The following is an 11,844-nucleotide window of genomic DNA, read 5'->3' as shown; positions in this document are numbered from 1 at the left end:
ATGAGTGGACATGTGTATTAATAGATCGTTGCACCTGTGATGTATATTTATACCATTTTGACGGCTCGGCTGCAGACATTTTTGACAAAACAGACAGAATAACTCGGTTGACTCTCTCTATCTGCCCATTTCCTCTTGGGATCCCTGTAGTAGTCTCGATGTGCTCTATTTTGTGTTCCTCACAAAAATCTTTAAACTGCTTCGATATAAATGCTGCTCCTTTGTCGCTGATAATACGCCGTGGATTCCCAAAGATAGCTACCCACGAGCTGATATGTTTAACAACTTCTTGCGCATCGGTAGACTTTGTTGGATACAACCATGTGTATTTTGAAAACCCGTCAACAGCAGCGAATATGTATTTGTACTTCTTTGCAGTCAGGTCCAATGATCCCAAATGATCTACATGGAGTGTACTCAGCGGCTGATCTTCTTTGTCGATACAATGCAAAAAATCATCTTGTTTACCCAGCTTTCTGTTATGTGTTATACACTCAATGCAATTCGCGATAAATTCCACAACTTTTTTCTCTAAGTGTGCTATAAAATAGTCCTGCTGAATGTGATGCATGGTTTTCTTCACACCCATATGACCAAAGTTATGAGCATTCCTGATAACTTCTTTTTCCATGCATTTCGGTACGGCTAGCAAATCAATACCATCTACTTGTTTATAAATCAGCTGATTTCTGACCTTGTAGTTTGCGTATGGTTTCAGTTTTAAAATTTCTGCAACTGCAACTAAGGTTTCATCTTTGCGTTGGGCCTTTAAAAATTGTGCCTGAACTTCTGTGCTTACGATCATGACTGGGAATCGACTGAGGCTGTCGACATGCTTCATCCTTATACCAGCGCGATGTTCTATGGTATACGTAAAATCTTGCAGATACATTAACCACTGCACTACTTCTCTGGGAATTTCTTTTTTCGTTGATGTCATCTTAAACGCTGCGCAATCAGTAACGAGAACAAATTCAATGCCCATTAAATAATGTCGTAGCTTTTTTGTTGCTAAATATGCTGCTTTCACTTCCAAAAAATAGCTATGCAACTTTTCTTCTTGAGGTGTCGTTTTTTTACTCCAGTACAGAATAGGATGCCACTTGCCATCATGCTGCTGGAGAAGAGTAGCACCAAACCCATCTTTTGACGCATCAACATGTAACTGTGTTGCCGCATTCTGCATAAATATCTTCAATACTGGTTCATTCGTCAAAGCATTCTTTAATTGTTCTATCGCCTGTACATGTAACCCTTCAATTTTGAATTCGGCTTCTTTTCTCAACAATTGTGTCAACGGTCTGGCTAGTAATGCATAATCTTTAACGAACTTTCGAAAATACCCCGTTAGTCCAAGAAAGGCCTGTACTCCCCGTATGTTTTTGGGAAGAGGAAAATTCTTCACAGCTTTTACCTTTTCTTGACCTGGCCAAACACGTCCGTTTTCTACTTCATGACCCAGAAAATTTATTTTCTTCTTTAAGAACTGACACTTGGCCCATTTTATATCAAGCCCATACATTTCTGCCTGCTTCAGTACAATTCGCATATTTTCCAAACATTGACCAGCTGAATCTCCGAAAATAACTATGTCGTCAACATACATCTCCATTATGCCTTTGTTAATCAATGTTTGAAATATGTAATTAACGTATCGTACGAACACTGCTGGGGAGTTGCAAAATCCAAAGGGTGCCCTATTAAATTCATACAACCCTTCCTTGGTAACAAACGCTGTATACTTTCGACTTTGCTCCTCTACCTGCACATGAAAAAAGCCATTTCGCAAATCCATAACAGTAAAATATTTCGCATTTTGCATCTTCTCGAGTACTTCTTCGACAACTGGTACTGGGAACCTATCCTTAAGTACGAGGGTATTCAGCTTACGATAGTCCACACATAATCGGTAGGTCCTATCTTTCTTTTTGGCCAACACCACCTTGCTTGCAACGTTTGACGACGACTCTCTGATAATGCCACAGTGAAGCCATTCATCCACCTGTTTTCGTACAAATTCACGTTCTGTTGTAGACAATCGGCTTGGACTTTCGCGAAAAGCGATGCTTGGAACATTCGGTATGATGGTCATTTTTATTGGGCATTCTACTGCATTGTCCACCGGCTTGTAATTGGCGATCATTTGTTTGACTGGTTCGGCATACTGGGATTCAACATTTAAATCGATCTCGCTTGCTGGACTTACCACGTTAAAAACATTCAACTCAGACTGCTCATCATCAGCTTTTGTTTGCGCCTGTACGAACGTGTAACCATTGGAATTTAGTGTGACAGTAAACTTCTGTAAAAAGTCATAGCCAACAATTATTTCAACTTTTAGACTTGCATCTGGTACAACAAGAAATGTATGATTTGTCACAAAACCATCGACCTCAACTGTTTCTGTAAATTCACCCAACACGACAGTGGCAATATTGCCTAAGCCAAACAGTTTAGTAAAATTCTTTTGCAACTTTTGGTCACCGAAAATGTTTTCATATTTTTGTTTTCGCATAAGTGAAACATCCGCGCCAGTGTCAATCAAACACGATACAACTGCTTTCCCGATTTTTATTTCTTTAACGCGATTTTCCTTTAATACAATGTTAACGCTTTGTTTGCTTGCCACGCACTGCTTCGCTATGTGACCGACACCGTTACACTTAAAACATTTTGTTTCTCGTTTACATTCTGCCCGCTTATGTTCTGTTGAACCGCAATTGTAGCAATGCTGCTGTTGTTGTTGTTTGTCTCCTACTTTATCAACGTTTTCGCGACGTTTGTTATACGAACTGCTCTTTGCCACTAATTCAGTAAGCTCATACCGACTTCGAAGTTCTTTGTACGTGGGCGCACTGTACAACGGAAATTTTAGATCGTCACGCACGTCTAAGCCATCAACTATATAATTTATAACCGACTGATCTTCAACTTGTCCAAGTGATGCTATTTTTCGCATCTGGAGCACATAATCATGAAAATTTTCCGACACACGCTTTTTCCGCTTTTGCAACATTTTATGTACTTCGGCACTGCTCAGCTGTTTATCAAATTCTTCTATTAAGGCTGCACATAACATTTCATAATTTGATACAGTAATAGTTTCCACAAATAATTTGGCCGTGCCAACCATTTTATTTCTTGCATTCACATACTTTTGTTTTTCACTTAATTCGTATGCCTCGGCGTTTTCGTCGAAATTATTTACCCACTGCTTAACTGGTATAGCTATGCCATCGAAATCAGGGACTACTTTTGCAAAGCTTTCCACCGACACACTGTTCTTGTTTGGGTTAGAATCGTTCTTTTCACTCAGCATTTTAATTAAAATTGACAAATCGTGGTTTTGTATACATGTGTGTGTCTCCTCAGAATACATTCTTTTCTCGGTATTTTCAACTGCGCAATTATCATGTAGTTCGACGTTCGCACCTTTTTCTTTTATTCCTGCCGTTGTGCCTTGTTCGCACTTGTATATATTTATCTCTTTTTCGCACGTATGATTTACACTTTGTTCATCATTTACCACTGCTCTGCTTTCCTCTACCATTTCAAACGTTAGATCGAGATCGTCTACACTTTGTGATGTCTTTCCATTTTCCATGCGCGCCACCGGCAACAGATTTTTCTTGCTTGGTGCGCCATTTTTATTTTTTCTGCTTGAGCGTATCATTTTTAAGCACTGCAACTTTTAGATGTATTATTTCAACTGACTGCGTATGAAAATTTATGCGGCTGAGCCCTTATGTAAGAATCATTTTTTATGAATGCTTCACTTAAAAACTTTGAACTGTTCTGAATATTTGTCCGGCTGCTCGACACGGTTGAGCCCCCATGTAAGATTTATTAGGTTTATAAATCGTTTAATAAAGTATATCGAGTATTTGACAAACAATAAGAATAGTATTATATAATAACATAAGACTTAAAAATATGTTTAGACGCCGACTTTTGCAACTTCTGACCAACTTTAGTGACTGCTGTACAACTTTACTACTGACGACTGAATGCCACGACTGCTGCTTACGACTGTTGAAAAACGACTATCCCACGACTTCTTCTTAATTACACCTTCGCCTGATCGGGGGTGCCAACTGATGATAATGGCACAAGGATGCCACTTTACATGTATGTAAAAGTAAACAGCTAAATTCGCCTTTAGTTGGAGTTTAAAAGGATTATTTGCTTTTATTTTATTATTTATTTATTTCATGCTAGCTTAAAATGAAAACCTACAGCTAACAGGGTTTGAATAGCTATGAATACCAGGATCTGAAGCTATTACAATAAATGAACGAGTTTGTACAAATAATCAAAAATGAAACAGGATATGTAGTCGTGAGATACATAGATGGAGAGAAATTTACGTAAACAATATTCGTTATGTTATATTTATATTGAGTAAGTAGCGGCATAACTTAAATTTGTTTTTATTCCTTTGAATATATGCATGCTTTCTGGAGATGAATTGCATTGCTGTGCAGAAGGTGTAATTTTCCTATAGTCTTGCTAATACAGATTTATTTAATATTTTGGCTGTTAGGCCAACCATAAATTCTACTGAATTTGGACCCAACGTTAATTTTCATTTTAATCCAAATATTGACAGCTTTTTCGACTGATACAAATAAGTAAACGTATCAAGACATCATTTGTTTTCTGAATACTGTGTATGACAAATTTTCAATTATAAATTATTTAAGTCATTAGAAATATTTCACAAAATATAGTATAGTGAAATAGTCAATAAATGGCTGATAATCATGGCAAAAAAATTCGAGGCTTTGAGGCGTCTAAAAGGTCAATTTATATTTTCGTATAATTTATTATATGTTTAGTTTATCTTTAGATTTAACTGGTCTTGAAGACAACCGTAGAACATGTGGAACACGTAGAAATATGTGATAGAATTGTCAAAAAAAAATTGTTTAATTCAAATGTAGGTTCACTTTAAAATGTTGTGTTAATTAGTTTATATACAAAATTTATATTTTGGAATAATTTATTTATACCCTGTATCCAAAGAGTAAAAGGGTATTCCATACCTCGTACCTTACCTCTGTATTTGCTGAATAACATACAATTCATTCGGGCCTTTTTTGTCTACACTGGGAGCCCGTGGCATGGATATGTGACCTAAGGGTCGGCCGTTTATGTTTGACACCCAAATAAATTGCTTTAGGGCTTCTTATCTGAATATAACAAGTGGTCTACAAATAATTTTTTTTTATGTATGTGCTAAAAAATCTGAACGATTTCATAAAACAGCATAATTCTTCGGGGACAAGGTAAAATTAATAGTGTATATAAAATTATGTTTCTACATCGTTGTGCATCATCTCAAAAAAGCTTTTGTGATGTCGATAGATTAGGGGGGCTAACTAATCGAAAACAATGTCTCCAACTATTGAAACCCCGGATTTTCATTTTAAAATTTAAATTAAACATGAAGCTAAAAAAAACATTATTCCTTCGCAAAGGGAATCACGTTTTGAAACATTAACACTACAAATAATTGTTTTTTTTAGAAATGGATTTTAATAGATAAGTGATTCTATTTGTACTTAAATACTACGAAGTGAAAAATGCACCATCCAAAACATTTAAATATTTCTTCTGAGCTTTTCAATGAGAAGACAGTTTACTCTTGTTGACTCACTTTGCTGATAGAACTACGAATATATCATATCTTATCGCTGGAACACGACGACATGGTCTACTTTCGAAATCACAATTGCGAAATAGGTAGTTAGTGCGTCGTTAATGAATTGTTGCCATTTTTCCACCAGTAAAACAAACGTAATTTTTGTAAATTATTCATTAAAATTTATTTAATTTAAATAAACTGCATGGATTTTAGTCTGTGTTGCGGCTTAGGTTATTCAGTAATTAAAATATATTGTATATAAGTATTGCATAAACTATGTGTAATTTATGTTTAATGCACGCTTTCTGTTGTTGGCTTTGTTTTTAGGTGTATGTACAGTAAATAATAAAAATATATGTATATATTTAATATTAGGATTTTGCATAGCATGTATGTGTATGTGTATGTATATGTTTATTATACGTATCTGTATTTGTATAATACAAAATCACAAGTTATTAGCAGCACCAGCCCCTCCGCTCCTGGCTAACGCCAGCCCCTATTTCTTGGCATCAATAATGATCTCGTCACCAGATTGTATATTATAACTATAGAGCTGCTTATTGGGGTAGCGCATCTCCTCGGGTCCGAACTCCTTGTAGTCCTGATCCAAATAAAATAAGCGCATCTTATTAGGCGGCAAATTGATCAGCTTTTCAAGCTTTGCCTTCAGATCGTTAACTGTCAGATAAATGTCCACGAAGCGACTCTCGCTGACATCGTTATAGGTGAAGACGACCTTGACACGTTTGTCCGGCTTCAGATTAACGTTGACCAGCGGATCGAGTCTGCCGTGCACTGCCAGCAATTCGGCGTAACGCGCTGGTCTCTCGTTCTCTGGCTTGTCCATATAGTAGCGGATGAAGGCCCGTTCCGCATCGATGCGCTCATCGCTGCTGATCAGACCGCCACCATTGAGCATGGCTACATTGGGAAGACGGGCAATTAGCAGCTGTCGACGCTCGTGCTCCGTGCACTCGAGACTCTCCCAGAGTGGCCAATGCTTGACGCGCAGATTCTGCAGCTGACTGTACTTGGCCAGCTCGTCGATGTCTGCCCAACTGTTCATCTTCGCCGAACTGAGGTTGAGCAGCTTTAAGCTGGGGAAATATTTGTGCGACTCCGTGGACGCGGTTGACGAGTCGTTGGACATTGTGGAAGGTTCCGCTTCATCCTTCAGCGACTTGATAGGACAGTCCGCCAATACTAGGCTCTCCAAGGCGGGAAAGAGGCGGCCCAGGCGACAGATTTCCTGCCATTGCTCGATGGGATTGCCGGTGAAGTGCAGCGTTTTGAGCGTGGGATGTGCTTTTGTGTATTTACGGGCCGCCTGACATTCCCCACAGCCACTGACACTATCTTCCTCTACTTCCGTGTCACCATCGTGTATGATCTGGCAGTCGCTGTGGCTGGCGGTGGCGGATTCATTGTCTGCTTGTTTTTGCTGTTGTAGCTCCACTTCTTGAGCGGTATCGATGAGCACCGCTCTGTAGTTGTTGAGACTTAAATGCAGTTCCTGCAACACTGGCAAGTTCTGGAGCAGCACATCGATGCACATCCAGTCCAGATACGTTCCATTTAACACCAGATTCTTGAGATTCACCGTCGGCGCCTCGTGCAGTGTGCTCAGCGGACTCATCAGCTGGTTCTTGCTCAAGTTGAGAAACTCGATGCGCGGCATGTGTCGCAGCATGTGAAAGACTTCCTGCCAATCCTTGAGCTTGTTTTGCGCCAAGTCCAGCTCACGCACGCGTTGGCACTTCTCGCGAATGCTATCGAAATCGCCGGCACAGTCAATGTCGCAGTCATTTAGCACCAGCAGCTCCGGAACGCTTGTGAGCGGGGAGAGACGCGGTATGAAAATGGAAAACTCCATCCGACCCCCACATTTTGTCACCGTAAAATCGTTGGGCAAATCATCACGTTTGTGCAGCTCCGGTTCGTTGGCATTCTCGAATTCGCATTCCGCAAAATATTTGCGCTCCAGCGCCTCCAGCAATGAGGGCATCTTGTCCCGGAATTAGTTTAATTGGTAATTCTTAATTGTTTTTCCTGCGCCTTGTTTTGCTTTGTACTTCGCTGCTGCCTCCTCTGCGTTGACGTTGACGTTGACGCTGACGCTGCTCGCCTTAAGCTTCTAACAGGGCCACTTTGTGTTGTTGTTCTGAAGCTTTGCCAGTTGCCGTTGCAGTTGTTGTTGCAAGTCTGTTGTTGCTGCAGCAGCCTTCACTTCTCTCTCTCTCTCTCTCGATTTCCCTTCCCTCACACTATGCGTATTGATTTTTGTGTGTTGTTTGCTTGGAAATTTTTACATAGTTTTCGCTATTTTCCAACAACTATAGCTAAACTTTTCAAGTGCTTGTTGTTGCTTGCACGGTAGCTATGTAAATTTTACAGCAGAGTGATGCAATTTTGTAGTTCTCTACCTTTGTTGTCGTTGCTTCTATTTGTTCGTTGTTTTGCGCAGTTGCATTTAGTTGAAGTCGCGTTCAAAAACTGCCTCTAACTCGTTTCCGTCGTTGTTATTATTGTTGCTGTTGTAATTGCGCACTAAATTAACTTTTTTCTCGCTGCCGATATTTTATTGCTGTTCAGTTGAAATCAAATCATCATTGTGGTGTCTGCTCGAACAAAGAAATGAAATAAAAAACAAAACACAAATGCGTCGCTTGTGTGTCGATAGAGTGGAGTGTGGTAATAATTCGGACGTCAATGGCGTTTGCGAACTCGTCGGAACAAAAACAAAAGCCAGGCCAAAAGCTTAGCTTTTCTTGCACTGGTCAGCAGTGCGCACACTTTTCTGCTTTGTTATTATTGTTTAGCGTTTTTGTTGTGCTGCTTCGTTTCTTTATTTTCCAGCTGCCCGCGATGGTGCTGTTGTTGGTGGTGCTGGTGGTTGTTGTTGATTGTTGAACTCCGTGCCACACGTTTCGTCCGCTCGCAACGTAACCAAACGCTCAACTAAACACTGAGAACTCGCAGTGTGTGTATATTCCGATTCTGGCCTGTTTGGTTGTCCGCTGGCTGGTGCTTTAGCTGTCTGCCTCTGTGTCGTGTGTCTCTCGGTGTGTGTCTGTGTATGTGCGCGCGTGCTTTTAAGTGTAGGTCGCCGTCATGCGCACAGGAGCGGATGCAATCTTTTGCTGAAATTGGGCGCTTTGTTTTATTTTATTTTTCTGTTTGCTGTTTTTTTTTTTTTGTAACGCGCACTACACTTATCGATAAGTTCTCATCTGATCTAATGTGTTTATGACTATTGACATTTATTTTGCACTAAGTGCAATCAGATAAGAACTTATCTGAAAATTTAGAAAAGGCCAGACTAAGTCAATTTTGTTCTTTCTACTGATTTTTTAGGCTACTTAGCTGACGTTTCGCACATAGATTGCTTAATATTTGAACATAAAATAATAGTTTTGTGGTTGTTATCTGCTGAAAAATTCAACATTTTTACATATTTATTTTTTTTAAAACCCAATGCCAAATTTGGCTTAATAATGAATCTAATTGTTTGTTTTATTTTTTCACTTAGTAAACACATTCATATAATGCTCAGATAAAGCTGAATTTCTCAGTATTCGGGCGCTGGTTGTAATGTTAACGGCACTTGCCACCATTAAGCGACCTTGCAGCCAAAAATAAGTGTAATCATTACGAAATGTTAAAGCTAAAACTGTGAGAAGCATACATGTTGCTTTCGTTTTTTGAGGTTTCTGGCACATTTTAAAATAGAATATTAGACGTATAATAAAATATTGTACAAAAGTTGTATGTGTGTTACAGCAACAAGCTGCAATGACCTTGCCACTTGGCACCGACCCTAGCATAACATTTGAAATACATAAATAAACCTGAAATACCTGCGTAGAAAATAAAAAAGGAAAGGCGCCCAGCATTTAAATTTAATGTACAGGTAGCTGAATACGCCACCGTTAGCTTGCGCAGTTTCGTAGGGAAAACCAGTTATGAAGTCATCGGTCATGGCACAGTAGGTACTCGCTAAGTGTAACCCATGGCGACGGGCGGGCACGAACTGAAAAACCCTAGTAGGGGTTTTTATTGAGCAAGTGGGACTTTTTTTTTAATCATTTTAGTATCTTTATTTAAATTGCTTGTCAAATATTTGTAACTGTTCACGACAGTGAAATACTCTGTACGCAAAGCAAACTCTCGCTGTTGTTGCATTTCGGATTCGGATGAAATTTAAGCAATAAAAATAAAATAATTAAAAATGATAAAGTATTTTATTCATTATTACAAAAATATGTACATATGTATGTATACCAAAAATGTTTGTTACAGCTAGCTTTGGAATGGTGTTTGTACTGGCGGAATATTAGAGTCTTCATATCAAATTTGGCGATCGTCGCGGATGGTCGCATCTTGCTGGATCGTTGGTCTCCTCATGCTGATCACGAATATGCACATATGCATGTACATGCCATTTGCCTGTTACATACTTTTGCACAAATCTAATATTAATATTTTACCCTTCGGGTTCTTCTATTAGGAGGTGCGCAATAAGCGAAAACGAAAAGGGTAGGCAAGAGAGTGAGAGTGACGGAGAGCGCACAAATTTCGAAGCTCTCAGTAATTTTACAACACACAGCTGGGCTTTGTTGTCGTTATTGTTTGCTGCTGCATCATTATGGCGCTCACGTACACATGATTTCTACATTGAAACTCACATTACACACACACACTCTCGCTCATGCAAACTACAAAGTAAAACGTTTGCTTATATATGTACATATGTATGTATGTTGAACTGCGCATTTGTAAAGCTCTCCGCACAGCTGATTTTGTTTGCAATGCAAGCGATACAGCAATACGAAAAGCTTTCAATACGGCGCTTTTCCACGCCATGTGCACAGCATGGCACAACAATAACAACACAGAATGGCAATGTAAAACAGATGGCAGCACTGTCTGCTGTGATATGAAGGTGGAGGAAGAGCGCGAGCGTTTCACAAATTTGATTTAAGTGTGCCCTTTCTATTCTTTGTTGATGTTTTTGAATTCAATTCCATTTGCATGGGAAAATATTTTTATATTCCCTGATGACACATAATACACTTTTATTAGATTTGTCAGGATGTTGCACTTGCTAGATAATATTTCAATCGATATTCACGGCTGCTTTGTAGTAAGGAATTTGACATAGTAGTCTTTGTTACTTGCTGATATTCATCACAAAATTTGCATCTTTATGAAAAATATGTCTGGGAATTTCAATCAACTTTACCGGCGCTTAAATAAGTCAAAAAATATTTCAAAGCCGCTGAAGTCGCTTAATGAATTATAAGGATGTATGCATTCTAAATTGTATTTAGCCTGCAGTATTTCGGCTGTACTTTTTCCTTATTGTATGCATGCACAACGAAATATTGTGGATTCTATCTCTACACTGCAATTCTTAACAAAATGGAGAACTACCTTCATAAATCCAAATTTTATACAAATGCCATAATGTAAAGGAGTAATTCATCGATAAATGTTGGTAAAACCTAATAAGGTCTCCAAATCCAGTAATAACCAACACTCTCATATCTTCGCCTTTCTCTGCATTTTGGAACCACTAGGCGCGCTATACACATCAATAATGCCACACACGTCGGCATCATTCATTTTAGCCTACTCTTATACCACCATACCTACTCGTGGTATACATATGTATACATACTATATGTATATAGCTTTGAATGCCTATAATTATCACACACGTTTCCAATTTTACATATGGACGAGTAAGCAGCTCAACAGCGAGCATTTGTATATTATTTTAAAACAATTTTTGTTGTGTTTTTGTTTGGCGGGATGTTTTGTTGTCTTTAAGCACTTGCTGAACTGACAAATAAGCCATTCGTCAATAGGATTTCCATTGGCGGGCATAACAAAAATTTTCCTGCGCGGTTATGACGGGTAATGATTTATTTTTTTTGCAATAATACTTGCAATAAATGTGCCATAAATTGTCGATACATCAGATCTGATGTTTCTAAAATATGAACAAACAAAGATTTATAATTGGGATTTGTTTTGATTGAGTTTTCTCAAAGATCGATTGGTCAGGTTTTTATGGCTGAGAATTTTTGTAATTAGAATTTTCCGTAATATCTGGGTTTTATTTAATGAACGCAATTTTACGGCCAGCGTGTTTATTGCTCGCATGTAAATATATGTTTTCCTATATACAA

The 11,844-nt window shown here is 38.7% G+C and overlaps 1 protein-coding gene across 1 annotated transcript; it reads right to left on the bottom strand.

The window, feature by feature from the left end:
- Positions 1-6,007: 6,007 nt before the first annotated feature.
- Positions 6,008-8,853, bottom strand: LOC115631224 (tubulin-specific chaperone cofactor E-like protein). Its single transcript, XM_030527935.1, has one exon. The coding sequence runs from the start codon at positions 7,653-7,655 to the stop codon at positions 6,147-6,149; it is 1,509 nt and encodes a 502-aa protein (XP_030383795.1). The 5' UTR covers positions 7,656-8,853; the 3' UTR covers positions 6,008-6,146.
- Positions 8,854-11,844: the final 2,991 nt, after the last annotated feature.

This window comes from Scaptodrosophila lebanonensis, unplaced genomic scaffold (genome assembly GCF_003285725.1).
Source record: "Scaptodrosophila lebanonensis strain 11010-0011.00,11010-0021.00 unplaced genomic scaffold, SlebRS2 tig00000001-arrow-pilon, whole genome shotgun sequence".
NCBI classification, from domain to species: domain Eukaryota; kingdom Metazoa; phylum Arthropoda; class Insecta; order Diptera; family Drosophilidae; genus Scaptodrosophila; species Scaptodrosophila lebanonensis.
Note: the sequence above shows the minus strand (reverse complement) of the source record. Positions and strands in the feature narration are given on the sequence as shown.

Excerpts from the sequence above, each read along its gene's own strand:
- LOC115631224 (XM_030527935.1), bottom strand. The coding sequence starts at position 7,655 with ATGCCCTCATTGCTGGAGGCGCTGGAGCGCAAATATTTTGCGGAATGC.